General features: G+C 50.3%; 1 protein-coding gene across 1 annotated transcript; it reads left to right on the forward strand.

The window, feature by feature from the left end:
- Nucleotides 1-5,964: 5,964 nt before the first annotated feature.
- LOC123137447 (hydroxycinnamoyltransferase 2) lies at nucleotides 5,965-10,693 on the forward strand. Its single transcript, XM_044557207.1, has 2 exons — nucleotides 5,965-6,619; nucleotides 9,552-10,693. Exons 1-2 carry the CDS (start codon nucleotides 6,197-6,199, stop codon nucleotides 10,452-10,454), a joined length of 1,326 nt encoding a protein of 441 aa, XP_044413142.1. The 5' UTR covers nucleotides 5,965-6,196; the 3' UTR covers nucleotides 10,455-10,693.
- Nucleotides 10,694-16,862: the final 6,169 nt, after the last annotated feature.

Below are 16,862 nucleotides of genomic sequence, written 5' to 3' on the forward strand. Positions count from 1 at the left end.
CAGGACAGGGACCCCCACTTCGACTTCGACGCTGCCATTGCTCCGGTGCCCATGGCCATTCGAGGCGACCTGGCACGGTGGGTGGAGGACAACGTGGATGCACTTGTTAGGGCCTTTGCTTCTGATGATGACGGGGTGATAGTCGCCGTGGATGAAGGTGACGTGGTGAATGGTGGCGAAGATGGCGCCGATGACAGCGATGGTGATGCCAGTGACAGCGACAGCGGCGCTAGCGATGCCTCTAGAGGTGACCAAGAGGATGTAGTGAACGATCTGTCTGAGTGATCCTGCGTCCCCCTATTGTTTATCCTGCGCAGAAAAAGCTCAGGCACGACCCTGAAGGTTGTAAGAGCATTTTGGGAGGGGAAGCCCCTCATGTAAAAAGGATTGTTGTCCCCATGTTTTAAGGAACAACGCTGAATGCGCGCCTGCATGATGTTACGGGTCCTGCGATGGGTTAGTTGCTGTGATTTACCTTTAGCTCGGGCGAGCCTTGAGTAGGCTTGCGAGGCTGTGATTCTTCGGGGGTCCTGTGGGGGACCTGCTGACCGTGTGGTGAGAGCCTCGCGAGAGCGAGTGCTGGCCGCGGGACGACATGTGCGCGTGGGCTGAGCCCAGCCCCGCTCGCGAGAGGCTCGTGAGGGGGAGGCAACTAGTGCGAACTCCAGATTAGGGCAGAAACCAGAACGCAAGAAAACACACGAACAAGACAAGACACCCCTCCCCGCACACGCAAACACAAATTTAATTTCAACTTAAATCCGATGCAAGGAACCTCGACCACAGAAAGAGGGGCAAAAAGCAAAAGGCCACGTCCAACACCTAGTCTAGTCTTCGACGTCTTCTCACCAGCGCGGAGCTAAGTGCTGCCACTGGGCGTGGGAGGGAGCCCCCGAGGCCCGAGGGCGGCTCTCCGGAGACTCCGGGGCGTGTACAACCCCAACTCATTATTACGTGAGAGTGTCACGGGCGGCGAGCTTCACAGGCACTGGGCCTTCTTCATAGGTACCGACCTTGCTTCATATCGCCAGACGAGGGCCCCACCTTGCGCCACCCTCGACCACCATTGACAGTGACCGGAAACCAAGGACGACGCCAATGGGGTAAAGGGCATGCCAGCGATTCCCCCGACGACCACGGGTCCTCTGCCGGGGGTAGGCTTTGCAGCACCTCCCCGACAGAGGGCCTACCTCCGAGAAACACCTTGCTCTGTGCGCCGTGGGGAGGGGCCTGGCTCCCGGCCCCTCTCTTGCAGCCCCCAGTGCGCTCCTCCTGGCAGAAGGGAGGCTGCCGAGCTGGGGCAGCCTTCCGCTGCAGTGACCTGAACTTCCTGCGACCCTTGATTAGCATAAGCTTGCTCCTGAGGAATTAGCGGTACCTGATAGCTGCTGCCGCCAGCGCGATTGGTGAGGCTTCCTTAAGGCTCCTGAAGAGGCTCAGCTTCTAGCGTCTCTTCCTCCTAGCCTGGCCCAAGGAACGAGCCATGGTCGTCTTCCAGCGCATATTCTCGGTCCACCATATGGGGCACGTAAGCCTCCAAGGTCGCCGCCCCGAAGGCTTCGCTGTAGTGCCCCACGCTCCACGCGGCTTGGCTCGAAGCGCCGTCTTGGGGGTGATAGGGCGGTGGCCCGCCCGAGCCATAGGCGGCGATGCGCATGCCCTCGCTCACCGGGGGTGGTGCTGGTGCAACTTGTCGCCTTGTGCCGATGGTTGAGGTGGTGTTGATCAAGCCTCAGGGCACGCCTGAGGGTGCGTGGGCGCGGATGGGCCCGCCATATGATCCCCCCAGGGCCTGGGATGGAAGCTGGACGCAGAAAGGAGGCGCCCCCCGAAGCTGCGGCATCCAGGAGCTCGGCGACGCGCTCCAGCAGCATGTCATGGCCGCTCTCCTGCAGCCTGCACCGTAGCAGCTCCCGAGCCACCGTGAGCGCGTCCCTCATGTTCGCTTGTTCCCGCTGGGTGTGCGGCGTTGTGGCCGCGGCGTGGTTTGAGGCCCTTGCTGCTGATCGCACCTGCCGCGGAGTGAGGGCAGGTGGCGCTTAACTGCATCGCCTGCGTCCTGCAGCATTCTACGGAGCGTGGGCTGCCTGAGGCGCGGGGTTGAGGTTACCTTGGGCAGGCGGCGCGGCATGGGTAGGCCATGCCGCCCAGCGGTCGGCGTTGGCCGTCAGGTCGCCGGACATGGGTGCGATGAAGCAGTGGAACGCAGATTAGCGGAAAGAGGATTTCAGCGCACCCCTACCTAGCGCGCCAAATGTCGGATATCGGGTTCCGGCAAAACCCTTAAGGTTCAAACTCTGGGGTGCGCACGAAGATCTTCTCCCTACCGATTCATGCCCCAAAACCTCACCGCGATTCTAAGCTAGCACGATGAACAACACAAGGGAGACAAGATTTATACAGGTTCGGGCCACCGTTGTGGTGTAATACCCTACTCCTGTGTGTGGTGTGGTGGATTGCCTCTAGGGCTGATGATGAACAGTACAGAGGAAGAACAACCTCACGAGGGGTGTTCTTGTGGTGGTGTGCTTGGAGAGGAATTGATCTGTCTCTGTTGGCTCTAGATGAGATGATCATCTCTACTGTGGTGGCTATCTCTATTTATAGAGGCCCTGGTCCTCTTCCCAAATATTGAGCAGGAAGGGAGCCAACAACGGCCATTTTGTAAGGGGACAACTAGTACAAGCTATCCTGACTAAAGGTGGTCTTCGACTGTCAAAGGTACGGATGATGGCGCCGCCTTGGGCTCCACAGTGACCTCCGTCCTGCAGTCCTACTGATCTTGGTCTCGTTGCACCAATATGGAAACCTTTGCTTAATGCCTTGGTACTCCGCGCCTGCGCTTGCCCCCTTTGCACCAAAGAGGAAACGAGGACACTGCGTAGGCTGGCGCCCGCCTGGTCTTGATCGTCATGGCTTGCGTCACGAGCACCTCGTGAGGTACCCCTTGCCTTGATCTCTCCGCCTCCTCGCGAGCCTACCTGGTGAGGCCGCCCCTGAGGAGGCCTTGCGTCGTCCGCCCCGCGAGGCTTGGCCCCTCGCGCGGGTCTTGAACTTGGGTTGATGAAGACGGGTCGTACCGGGCCACTGCTGAGCCACGCCGCAGGCCGCAGGCAGGCAAGTCTGGGGACCCCCGTTCCCAGAACATCGACAGACGTGCCACTCTTCTTACAACTGTCGCTCCACGACATAGAGGGAACCAAGGCCACTCTTGATCTTTTTTGAGGCACTTCGGGGCTCAAGGTAAACCTATCAAAAAACGCTATCATCCCGATCCAGTGCCATGAGCTTCATCTGCAAGGCTTCACCAAAAATTCACCTTGCACGATTCATCCATCCTGATAAAATACCTCTGCTTTCCTCTCTCTCACTCACAGCTTAAAAAACCCGACCTCATGCCCCTAGTGGACCAATTCGCAAGCAAGCTCCCCTCTTGGAAAACTGGTTTGATCGCACCGTCGTCCGTATCATCTTGCTATATACCATGATCACAACCATGGGCATCTACCATATGCTTGCTTTGGACCTGACGCCATGGTTTCTCAAGGAGGCTGACAATATTAGGCGGGATTTCCTGTGGGCTGGTACGGATTGTGCAAAAGGATGCCAATGCTTGGTCCCCTGGACGGATGTGTGCACTCATGTTTAATTTGGAGGGCTCAGTTTGCACAACCTCGAAACTCTCAACGACTCCCTAAGAACTAAATGGCTTTGGCAACAAAAAAATCTGATGTTCTCCCCTGGTTGTCCTTGAAGCTCTCCCTTTCAGTTGATGCCACATCCATCTTCAAGGCATCTTCTTAGATTGAGACCAGAAATGGTGCTTTACTGCCATTTTTGTAGGATCACTAGATCGACGCAGCTAGTATTCCTCAGTTGGCATCCGATGTTGTTGCGGTTGTCAAGCCACCTCCCGTAGCCAGTCAGGCGGTTTAGGAAGGTCTTCATGTATCCTTTTGGGTGTGCGACCTTCGTGGTCGTCTTCCTGTCGCCGCAATCATGCAGTTCCCTACCGTGTGGCCAACAATTTTAGGCTCCCCAATGACACATGACATTGACTGATGGAGCTAGAAGTGGACGAGTACTATATGTTACTCCTCCATATCCATGTATGAGGCCTTCTTTACTGGCCGTATCTCATGTGGATGGGATCATCTAGTATGAAAACCCTGGACGCCTATAATATTCAAGTTCTTTGTGGGGCTTGTGCAACAAAGCAGGTGTTGGTCCTCTGACCGCCTTGCCAAACGAGGGCTCCTCCATCACCCGTCCTGCCCCTTTTGCAACTAGTGCGATGAAACGATTGAACACCTCCTTGTTTGGTGTATCTATGCCCGCGAAGTTTGGCTTAGTGTGCTCCACTGGACTAGCCTCGCCCACCTTGCTCCTTCATCGACTGACCAAATTCTTCCAGGGCGGTCTTCGTGGCAGCAGACGATATCTCCCAAGATGCAAAAGGGATAAACTCAGTCATTATCCGCACTCTCCGATGTGGTTGGTTCGAGAGAAATAGGAGGATATTCAAGAACAAATCCCTTCTCGCCTCGGCAGTTGTCAATAAGGTCCGTGGTCTTTTGCGCGAGCAGAAAAAGGTGGGGATGGTAGTCTACAACGAGTAGTAGGCTAGTCATGCTTGTGCCAACCCCGGTGGTTTGTGTAGGCTGCCATGGATTATATGCGGCTTTACATACCCATTCTTGTAACATAAACATTGATTTCTATCTTAATATATAGGCACACAGAACTCATGCGCATTCTAAAAAAAGTAAAAAAGTAATCTTGTGACATTCTTAGATTCGAAATCATCTTGGTTTAGATTATGAGTTTCTGGACATAATCCAAGCCCAAATGGGAATTAGGGGCTCGTGATTTGAAGCGAGCTTGTCCGCTAAAAATAGAGACATAGTTCCCCGTTTCTAAATATAAGACTTTTTAGATATTTCAGGGCGTGTTCTGAACTCCTCCCAACTCTCCCAACTCCTCAAATCTAGCTTCCCAGCGCAGCTTCCAACTTCACATAGCGATTTAATCCCGTTCGGCAGCCATGCTAGCTTCTCCCATCGCCAACATGGGCTCGCAGCATCTATGGCCTGTCTTAGCACCATAATGGGCCGGCTCGAACCAGCCCATAATGGGCATGCTCGAGAGATGAGGGGTACCGATTCGATCGTGAGGAGGAGCGCCGCTTCGAGGGGTCATTTTTCTATCGAGTGAGGGGGGCATCGAACCGGTACGTAACTTGGCGGTGGCAGTTCGCTGTAAATTAGGGGAACTCCAACTTCACGTTTCGGTGGAGCTGGGCCAAGCGGGCTCCTCGTTTTTGCACTACGCTCCGGCTAGCTTCTCAGAAGTTAGCTTCTTGGAGCCCATCCGTTCGGCTCAAAATCATTCGTGGAGTTGGTGGAGTTCGAAGCTGGAGGAGTTCAGAACAGGCCCTCAATACAGACTATATATGGATATATGAGAAGCTTCAGCTATTTTTGAATCCTTATAGATGGCGCCACTACTTTCTATGATATATTTTAGAGTGCAAATTCACTCATTTTGCTCCGTACATTGTTCATATTGAAATCTCTAAAAGTGTTTATATTTAGGAATGAAGGGAGTAGTATATAATTCAAAATCCGCCATTGTGTCTCATGTGAGCGGAGTGACAAATCTTCCAAAACCAGGAAAAATATAACAAAACAAGGGAATGATGCTCGTCCAAGATCATTGGCCGCTGCATTTTCATTTTTCGCCCAAGTAGGAATTAGGGGCAGCTGATGAATTCCCAAAATCGGAAGCTGCTGTCAATGCTGATGCAGCGGATAGAGGTGGACAGATCACGCTGATGTAGATCACCGGCAACGCGTCCACGGTCCGGTTGGTTGGACCGCGTCCACAGAGGAATTAAAAGGGTCCCGTTTCCAAGCCTGGTCATCCATCCCACCAACTCCCCACCCGTCACCAGCTCCTCCCACGAAGCAATCGAGCAAAAAAACTGGAGGCAAACGAGGGCAAGTCGCGCCATCCCGCCTCGCCGGCTATAAAACTCGCGCCAGCCCCCGCTCGCTCACCAGCTCTCCACCAAGAGCTACCAAACGCCCTACTTTAATTTTAATTATCGCCGCTGCTCCCACGCGCGTTCCACGTACCTAGCGACGACCTTTCTTTTCTTCCGCCTAGTCTGCCCGCCAGATCTGCATCCGCGGAGATGAAGATCACGGTGCGGGGATCGACGGTCGTGGTGCCGGCGGAGGAGACGCCGCGGCTCCGGCTGTGGAACGCCAACCCGGACCTGGTCGTGCCGCGGTTCCACACGCCGAGCGTCTACTTCTTCCGGCGCGGCGCGGGGGAGGAGGAGGCGGACGGCTACTTCGACGCGGAGCGGATGCGCCGGGCGCTGGCGGAGGCGCTGGTGCCGTTCTACCCGATGGCGGGGCGGCTGGCCCGCGACGAGGACGGGCGCGTGGAGATCGACTGCAACGCGGAAGGGGTGCTCTTCGTGGAGGCCGACGCGCCCGACGGCACCGTCGACGACTTCGGCGACTTCGCGCCCACCATGGACCTCAAGCGCCTCATCCCCGCCGTCGACTTCACCGGGGGCATCTCCTCCTACCCGCTCCTCGTGGTCCAGGTAACCATGAATGCCACTCCGTGATTTTTCTCACACGCGAGGAACAGAGTAGGACGTGCCGACGAAGCAGAGCACAACGCGTGCGGTCGCGTGAGGCGGGCCCGCGAGGGGCGCTGGATGTCACCACCGCTTGGTACGGTAGAAACGGACGGTCGCGCGTCGCTTTCAGCAACTCGTCTAGTCATCGGCGCCGCATGTCCGCATGCAATGGACCGTGTCAGGTGGACCTTCAAGGAAATGGGACGAGGTGTGGCGGTGTGGTTCGATGACTGACTTCTGTTTGGCCTTGTTGGCACACCTCGCAATTATTTGTCCGTCCCTCAAAAAAAAAATCTGTCGGTCGGCCTTGCCCCGCGTACTGGGAATGCTAAGATCTTTCAAATTCTAATACTACTACTCCCTTCTCTCTCAAAGCATCCCTGGACCTTTTTAGCGCCCTCTCTCTAAAAAAATCCTCATTGGTAGGCCGCCCTGAATTTCGCACCTTGCGTGAGGCTTTATTTTTCTGCCCTTATACCACTAAGTGGTAGCATCATGTTCTTCATAAGAATATGTAGTAGTATCATCGATCAGTTTGCGTAATTAAGTGTTCAATTTATTTCAAATTGTTGGCATGGGTCTTGTTTATGTGAAGATCGAAATTGTACTAGTGGAATTTTATTGCAACTTGCGTACACTACAAGTTTGGATTTGCCATTGCAATTTGGCGACTAATATCATTGCAGTTCCGCGACATATTAGTTAGTAGATGGAATTATCTTTTTGTAGGTCTTTATTAATTAGCTAATAAAATGCATGCCAGCAAATGATTGAGGATGCCTGTTATGCAAATACCCACAAAATAACTTGTTGATGTGGCCCCTTCAGTGCATGAATTATCAAGCAGTTCAATTCCAGTGTTGGTGTTTTTCGTTTTTTCTTGGAAAACCTTCCGATCTATTCGTCGTCTATCATGGTAGTATAAGGAACACCAAAAATAATATAAAAATACATTCAGGTTAATAGACCATCTGGTAACGACTACAAAGCATTAGAGCGAGCCGAAGGCGTGTTGCTGACATCGCCCCTCCCTCACTGGAGCCAGATAGAACTAGTTTTAGTATACGGTCGGGAAGTCGTCGTGCTAAGGCCCCGTTGGAGCAACACACCAGAACAACAATCGCTGCGGATAAACAAAAGCGTAGATCGAAAGGATACAACATGTAGACACACGAACGAACACAAACAAAGACGGGATCCATAGAGATCCATCGAACACCAAAATCGATTGAATTCCACGAGATCCGCTAGGAACACACCTTCACACGACCCTCCGACGATGCTAGACGCACCAATGGGACGGGGGTGGGCGAAGAGGACCTTATTTCATCTTCAGCGAGCCGCCGTAGCCACGCCTTGCTGAACAGGACACAAACCCTAGTCGACAAAAAAACACACACACCAAAAGACGGAGCAACAACCCTCGAGACAGCAAGGGCCAGGGTCCACTGCACCTTTATGGCCCCAAGACCATCGGGACTTGCGGCGCCAGGGATGTCGAGAAACCCTAATGACTTGTACACTCACGTTAGGAGGTGAAGGGGGTATGCAAACGAGCATACCTTAATATTGGTGTTTGTAGGGTCATGTACTACCAAGGCGACAACGAGCTTTGCTCATGGCGGCGTGCAGCTGATTGATGCAGGAGGAAGAAGACTTGGACACCCTCAAGGATTTGGATATATTTTTTAATTTATGTATAGGAGTGTTTTTGGTGGTGCTACTTAATTTTTTTAACTTTAACAGCATCTTCCCTTGAAAGAGAACCAACTTTCCACAAAAAATAAATAAGTAAAAAATAAGTATGCTGAGAGTGATGTGTGAGTATACCTGGCCAAACGTCGGGCTGGGCCGGGCTTCGGGCCGGGCCAAACAAAGCCCGTTGCAAAAAACCTGGGCCCAAGCCCGGCCCATGGGCAAGGTCAGGTCGGGCCAGGCCGGGCTTTTTCAGGTCGGGCTGGGCCGTCCGGGCCGGGTTTCCCATGGCCAGGTCTATGTGTGAGTGACCAGCTCGAATCCGATGATTTGCCGAGTTCTTTCAAACACAGAACAAGCCAATATGTTGATAAGGATTTTGTTTTGGAACCCAATAAATGGCAAATGTTTCGGGGTTGGCATATACGAACAATTTTGATGGCAGTTTTAGTTGTAGAGGGGTGGCAACTTTAGTTGTAGGGGTTGGCAGTTCTCATTTTGTGAAGGCATTTTTTCGTGAAAGTTGCCATCATTTGATCACGATCAAACGGCTGTGAGGTGGTTGAGGTTCGCTGGACCTCCCTCCAGGGAAGTTAACGTTACCGTTTGTTTTTTGCAGTTAATACGCTGATGAGGTTGACAGATCATAATCTTATGCAAACTCGCAACTGCACCAAAATGATATACAACCATCTGGTTGCTTGCTGCAAGTTTACTTTGCTTCGGACGCACATTACATATCGTCGCGAGAAAGTGATTGCCTAACTGGAATGCTGGTGACTTATCTTGTGCCAGGAAGCAAGCAACCTATGATTAATCTTTCTATCACGGTCTGAATGTTGTAGAGTAGTAGCTATCGTTTTTGGTCGAGCCTTACGTGCTGTTAGTTGATTGTGCATTATGCGGCTGACTTTAGTTTTTGCGATCACAAGGTGCTGTGGGACATTCAGAGCTCGTCACGAGTAGTGATTGCGGCCTTGAGAGGTCTTGGTGTTATCTTGAGGGGTTATTTGCCATATGCAAGCCTCGATGGACCGTAAACAAATTTGAATAGTGAGGCGTCGAGTGTGATACGATACAAAATCATTAAAATCGGTGCCACATGCTCCAGTTGTGTTTTTTTTTAGGGTATGCTCCAGTTGTGTTAGTACGATAATTTTGCATGTTGCGGACCCTGACTCGCGCGATTTTGCTGCAGGTGACCCACTTCAAGTGCGGAGGCGTCGCCCTCGGCATAGGCATGCAGCACCACGTCGCCGACGGCTTCTCCGGCCTGCACTTCATCAACTCATGGGCCGACCTCTGCCGCGGCGTGCCGATTGCCGTCATGCCGTTCATTGACCGCACCCTCCTCCGCGCACGCGACCCGCCGACGCCGTCCCATCCGCACATCGAGTACCAGCCAGCGCCCGCCATGCTGGACGCGGAGGAGCCGCAGGCCCTCACCGCCAAGCCGGAAGCGCGGCCCACGGCCGTGGACATCTTCAAGCTTTCCCGCGCCGACCTCGGCCGCCTCCGCGCCCAGCTCCCCACTGGCGAGGGCGCGCCGCGGTTCAGCACCTACGCGGTGCTCGGGGCGCACGTCTGGCGGTGCGCGTCCCTGGCCCGTGGCCTGTCCCCAGAGCAGCCCACCAAGCTGTACTGCGCCACGGACGGGCGGCAGCGGCTGCAGCCGCCGCTCCCGGAGGGCTACTTCGGCAACGTCATCTTCACGGCCACGCCGCTCGCGGTGGCGGGCAAGGTGACCGGCTCGCTGGCGGACGGCGCGACCACGATCCAGGCGGCGCTGGAGGTTATGGACAACGAGTACTGCCGCTCGGCGCTGGACTACCTGGAGATGCAGCCGGACCTGTCGGCGCTGGTCCGCGGCGCGCACACGTTCCGGTGCCCCAACCTCGGGCTCACCAGCTGGGTGCGCCTGCCCATCCACGATGCCGACTTCGGCTGGGGCCGGCCCGTCTTCATGGGCCCCGGCGGCATCGCGTACGAGGGGCTCGCATTCGTGCTCCCCAGCGCCAGCCGCGACGGCAGCCTGTCGGTGGCCATCTCGCTGCAGGCCGAGCATATGGAGAAGTTCCGGAAGATGATCTTTGACTTCTGATCAAACCAACAACACCAGCGCGCAACGCAGAAAGAAAGAAGCACCGGAGCGATAGTAGGATGAAGTAATGATTCTTTGATTACACACGTAGTTCCTGCACATTTTCCCTTCCCTCTTTCCACTTTGGGCTGGACGAATTTTGTGCATCGTTATCAAATTTCCGACAAATGTATCTATTTAATGAACAGTCAATGCATTCAAACATATGAAGAATATACGGAGTTACTCCTGTTTATGTACACACACTCTCGAGCGCGCGCCTAAATAAGGTAGACCATTGACATGCTTACGAGATATCTATGGTGACTTAGTAGAATCTCAAGATATATGCCAACTTAGTCTCTCGAAGATACTCATAGGTATATGCCAACTTAGTCTCTCGGAGATATTCATAGGTATGTGTGTGTATTTGTAGACGTGAGTGTGCGTATATATAACGCTTGGGTCGGTACCGTGTTAAAAAAAAAGGACGGTCGGAGCTGGTCAGTTTAAGGTAAAATGTGTTCGCACAAAAAAAAAGTTTGGAGTGAACCGTACGAATTATGCGTAGTACAAAGCTGCAAATTCCATTTTGATCTCACAAGTGATAGCCAGCGAGAAGTGCAAACTAGCACGTTTTGTTATGCACCCACCAGACAAAGAACTTAATTTGGTGCCACTCGAAGGGCAAACGTGGGTGCGTGACGACTGACGAGGACAACTTGATGAGGACGAACGAGAGTTCGGCCGAATTCGGGGCACTGCTAGCTCAACATGCTAGTAGGTGTGGATGCCTCGCGAGGGTTACGGCAGGGGCCCCATTCCACATATTTATTTCTTTTCCGTGGAAGGTTCTCAATAGTAGAACAAATATGTAGTGATTGAATGATTAGAAGAGCGGTATTACATTAGAGGCTGAAGCGTGGTTTTATAAGCGACGAATTCCATTCAAGGCAAAAGGAAATTTTAGTATTCATTAAAAGTCTTTTGGATCAAGAAGAATTTTTTTGGTTACAGAGATGCTGAGCTAACTGGTTACTATATTGGAATTGCAATACATCGTTTTTCCATAATGCTGCAACTGTCGTGAAAAATAGGAGTAATATTAAAAAACTTCTGGATGAACGGGTGTTTGGCAACAAGGTAATGATGTGAAGGAACATATTATGAGTTACTTTTCCAGTCCTTTTACTCGGATATTCTATATCTAAGTCAGGAAGTTTTATCTCTCATTCGAAGTAGAGTGACTGTCAAGATGAATAATGATGTGGGGCGCCGCTTGCAACGATCTTTCACGGTGCCAAACAACTCACAAGCAGCGACAACTACCCGTCTCAAGTTGCAAAGAACAACAAGAAACACTATCAAATTTCCAGCACTAAATTACACCGCACTAGAGTGCACAACTGCACGGTAAACTACCCCAGTTGAAGCGCCGCAGTAATGCCCAGTGAGCCGTCAAATCACAAAACCCCATCTTTGCAGTAGTAAGTTGGACGGACGAAGCAACCGTCATTTCACTCTTCTTCATCATCTTCCCCTCTTGAAGAAAACCCCAACTCGCTTCTCCCTCATATTGTTCCTCATTTTTTCAAGAAAACCCCAACGTGCTTCTACCATTGTTCTTCTCTCCCAAACAAAGAAAGGTCAACGCATCAATGGTGTTCCTTCTGGCCAAGGCCCGGTCTTGCAACCCCGCGACCGATCCTAACTCCATCTCTCTTCTTCTTTTGGGTTTGTGATTATGATTTCTTTCCTTTTATTTCTATTTGACAGTTTCTTGATGGATCCTGGAGCACCGGCCGAAGTGATGTCTATGGCTCTGGCCAAAACCGTCGAGGCTCAGGGTACGAAGAAGCGCAAGCACCCCTCCGAGACTACTGCAGACAAGCTCAAGGCCATCGCCCCTATCCAAGCCCCCCTCCCCAGGATCTCTTGTTAAGCCAGTCTAGGTAATATCTCTTCTTGACGATCTTTTTGGCAATTTTGATAGTGTTTTTTCATCTAACTTGCAAAGTGCTTGCTAATATGCGAGGTTTGTGTAATGTACACGTAGTATTTAGTAGTACAACTTTCTAGGCGATCTTGCATGTGATTTTTGTGTGCCAAATGACGGTTCTAAATCGCTCTTTTGACCAAACCATGCGAGAGGTTGACATACATATGATTTTTTGCATATAACACTGATTTTTTATAGATTACTTTTAACTACTATATGAACATCAATGCTAGCTATACGAAATGCAAGATTTTAGCTCTCATGCCTTGTAAGAGAGTATAGTAGCCTCAATAACTTGTGTTATGGATATTGCAAGTAATCCCTTTGTTCACAAATATAAGATGTTCTAACTTTTTGTGTATCTCATGTAGACATGTTTTAGTGTCTTTGTTCACTCATTTCTGTGCGTATATGTAGCCTTATATGGAGTAAAATATCAAAATTCATCTTATATTTCTGAACAGAGGTAATAATAAAACATTTGGTTTATGTTCGAATTAGAACAAGGTCCTTCGTGGATATGAAGTTCTCAAAGTCATGCCGTGTGAACTGAAAGACCCGAGGATGTGTTCAACTACTAAACTATCCAGCAACTGTGTCCTTGTAGACACACGTCGTGAACAAGTGTTTTCCTGTAGCATTCTTGTCAGACGTGTTCTCGAGGATGTACTTCACCACAACAATTTCCTAGTCGTGCCATCGATTATGAAGGATGTGGTTCTTGTAAAGCTTCCCGACAAATCTGATGCGGACTATCTTCATCATCATGTTTATGAGTGCAAAGATCACCCTGTTAGGTTCTCCAATATTGATGAGACGGCGAAGGTGCCGGTAGACATCACTCATGAAGTCCATGGTCTGGTCAGTTATGTGGGGCACATCCCGTAGGTCGGTGGCAAGAAATAGTCTGTAGAGTTTAATTAGTGCAACTTTGATTGTTTGTAGTAAGTAATATTGTTTAGTACTTGATTTATGTGTGTGAACCCTGTATGGTTTAGTACTGCCGCTTTTGTTGTGTGGTGAGTCCCGAGAACATTCTATGTTAATGTTTGTCCACTCAATTCAGTCCGTATATTCTCGAGTATCCAGATCATTTTTTTGTGAGAACGGTTACACTCGAATATATGTATGCATTGCAGGGTTTATTGCACCCACCAGGATTTACAGTCCCACGGATGTTCGCTCCATACGAGTTGTCACTACCTTTGGACTGTCCTGCTTGTGGGAGTAAGTGGGGGTCCTGCATGCCACCCGTAATTGGACGATCAACCTTCAATTTAGAACTTGAACATAGTGATATCCTGGTAAGGATTCACTCATGTCACATCAAGTAAACCTTATTGATTTACTACATGTTTTCTTACTTTTGCTATAATTTTACGATGCAGGTTTTGCCATGTCACATTCGTTACAGAACAAACCGTTTGGTTTGCTCTATGATGGTTATTTTAGCAGGTTTCACTTCTTATGACGTGTCAGTAACGAAGGCACTGTCCATCACTTATAGTACTGGACACGATTGGACTAGTCTGTTGTCTGAGTACAATCTGAAACCCTCTGATCAACTGCAGTTTGTTTTAAAAGAAGAAACAAAAGATTGGATCCAAGTCACGGAGCCTAGCGAAGTTAGAAAGCTGAAGTATGAAATCATAGCAGACCAGAGGCGATCACTGTTGTCCCACACATCGGTACCACCTTTAGCATAGGATCGAGCATCGGCACCTGTTCCGACGACACTGGATCTAGCACCGACAGATGCAACAGCTCAATCTGATCCACCAGAGGATTGGGCACCGACCGCGTCAGCGGATCAAAATGATCTACCGGAGGATCGGGCACTGAGCACCTGCTCCGACACCGGGAGCACCATCTCCAGCAGCAGCAGCAGCGACACCACCAGTCGCACCGCCATGGGCACCAATAACACTTGAACCTGCACTTGCATCTGCTTCGGCCCGTGCAACGACAACGGAACCAGCAGTTGCACAGGCAACAGACTGGACTATCGTTCACATTGCATATACCAAAGTCCTTACAAAAACCGACATCTACACCTTCTTGGTAAGCATTGGCAGCCCAAGTGCTTCATTCTTTTTTCTTTCCATGTTGTTTCACATGATTCATTTTGTTCATCTAACTGTTTGTGTATGTCTTCTTGTTTGCAAACAGAGAATTCCTAAAGTAATGAGGGAGTCGTTCAATAATCCGGGCAACCATGGCCAAGTTTCTCTTACCATGCGCAACCTTGGTGTGAATGAACCTGCTCAATATATCGTAAGTAGAAAGGATGGTCGCATGATGATTGATGCTAAAGGATGGTCAAGGTTCAAAACTCTATCAAATCTTGCGGTTGGGGATGATGTCAAAATTGAACTTTCTCGACAAGGAGAGCTGGTCCTAATCAACATTGAAATTCTTCAGTAGCAGCACACAACTGCCGAACTGATCTATCCTCCGAGAGCTTTTGATGTAATATGGCATGGTGAAACAAGTGTCCTGTGTGTACAAGTAGTACTACAATATTATTTATCACGTAGGATATCATGAAAGAATTGCAACTCTGATTGCTGGTTAGGAACCGTCATTCGATTTGATTCTAACATCGGTCGTGCTTTATTTAATTTTCTGTATTCGCCTTGCGATAGCATCTAAAACCAGCGTCGTACCGATCGCATGCAATAATTTTACCAAATGAAATACGCTAAGTTATAACACATGGCCCCCCAAACATGCAGGGCCACCAGCTTGTGGCCCAAAGTCGAGACCCATCAGCCTATCTGAGCATTTTATTCTCATTTGAACCCCATATTATGTTATATATATTCCCTTGATTTTTCTTATGTATAAAGTTGTGATATAAAATATTTTATATTTCTTTATAGATGGAGTATCTTGATGTAGGGTAGAACCCTAAATGCCCGATCTTTCATGATTGGAGGGAATCCTACGAAGAACATGAAGAACACGAGGAGAAATCACGAGGGGAAACACAAGAGAATCACTCAAACCAACAAGATATGGTCACACATGTGCCAGATCCTCGAAACACAAAGAGATACACGATTCAAATCCAACAAAGGATGATACAAGTAGCTAGTTCATCTCCATGAGGAGGTCTTGAGGGTCATCCCATGAATTGGGTCTTGAATCCAAGGTGGATCTTCTCTGAAGAGGCCGCGGTCTCTCACAAGGAGTAGATCCCTATGGATGAGCAAAGCTCTATCTCTAAATGAGCTAAACCATTGCTAACCCTAACTAGGAGGGGGGTGTCATATTTATAGTCATAGTGCAATTAGGGGCGAAGTGAAGGGGTACATGGGCCTCGGCCCGATACTCTGCACACAGACAGGCGTCAGACGTCCGATGGTTACCAGACGTCTGGTGGCTCATGAGGGACCGGACGTCCGAGAAGCGTCGGAAGTCCGATGTTTCGGCTCGGGTGTGGATTTGTCGGTCGTCCGGTCGGGCCTGATACATCTCCAACGTATCTATAATTTTTGATTGTTCCATGCTATTATATTACCTTTTTGGATGTTTATGGGCTGTACTTTACACTTTGATATCATTTTTGGGACTAACCTACTAACTGGAGGCCCAACCCATATTGTTGTTTTCTTGCCTATTTTAGTGTTTCGAAGAAAAGGAATATCAAACAGAATCCAAACGAAATGAAACCTTCGGGAAAGTTATTTTTGGAACGGAAACAACCAGGGGACTTGGAGTGCACGTAAGGGATGCTTCAAGGTGGCCACGAGGCAGGGAGGCATGCCCTACCCCCTTGGGCGCGCCCCCACCCTCGTGGGCCCCTCATGGCTCCCCTGATCGACTTCTTTCGCCTATATATGTCCATATACCCTAAAAACATCAAGGAGCACAATAGATCAGGAGTTCCGCCGCCGCAAGCCTATGCACTACAAAAAAAAGACACATCCGTGACATTTTGGGCCGAACGAATTTTTTTTCTGTCATACATATGACACTTCTATGGCGATAATTGTGACAAAACCCGGTATCATCATAGATGTGGTGGGCTCCTACTTCTATGACAAAAAATCATGACAGAAAATGGCCTTTTCATCCTGGGCGGGCCGGAGACGCAGCTGCATGACATTCTTTGGGCCGTCCATGACGGAAAAAACCGTGGTAGAAGCGAGGGGGAGGAAAATTTCGGGGAGTTGCCGGTTACGGTGGGAGGTCGGGGGCCGAGCGATGCGCGTTTCTCTCGTACACGTACGCGCGTGTGTGCGAGGCGTTAGCTCTAACTGAACCCGAGTGAGGCGTTGGGCTCTGACTGAACCCGAGCGATTGCACTATAGGCTACGCGTTACTGAACCCGAGCGATCGATCGATGGCTGTTAACTGAACCCGATGGAGCGATTCCTTCGCTACTGCTGCTAACTGAAGTCGATCGATTGGATGAACAGTGAGTG

Source organism: Triticum aestivum, chromosome 6B (assembly GCF_018294505.1).
Source record: "Triticum aestivum cultivar Chinese Spring chromosome 6B, IWGSC CS RefSeq v2.1, whole genome shotgun sequence".
NCBI classification, from domain to species: Eukaryota; Viridiplantae; Streptophyta; class Magnoliopsida; order Poales; family Poaceae; genus Triticum; species Triticum aestivum.

Coding starts and splice junctions, on each gene's coding strand:
- LOC123137447 (XM_044557207.1), top strand. CDS start 6,197: ATGAAGATCACGGTGCGGGGATCGACGGTCGTGGTGCCGGCGGAGGAG. Junction 6,620..9,551: donor ACCCGCTCCTCGTGGTCCAG/GTAACCATGAAT, acceptor ATTTTGCTGCAG/GTGACCCACTTCAAGTGCGG.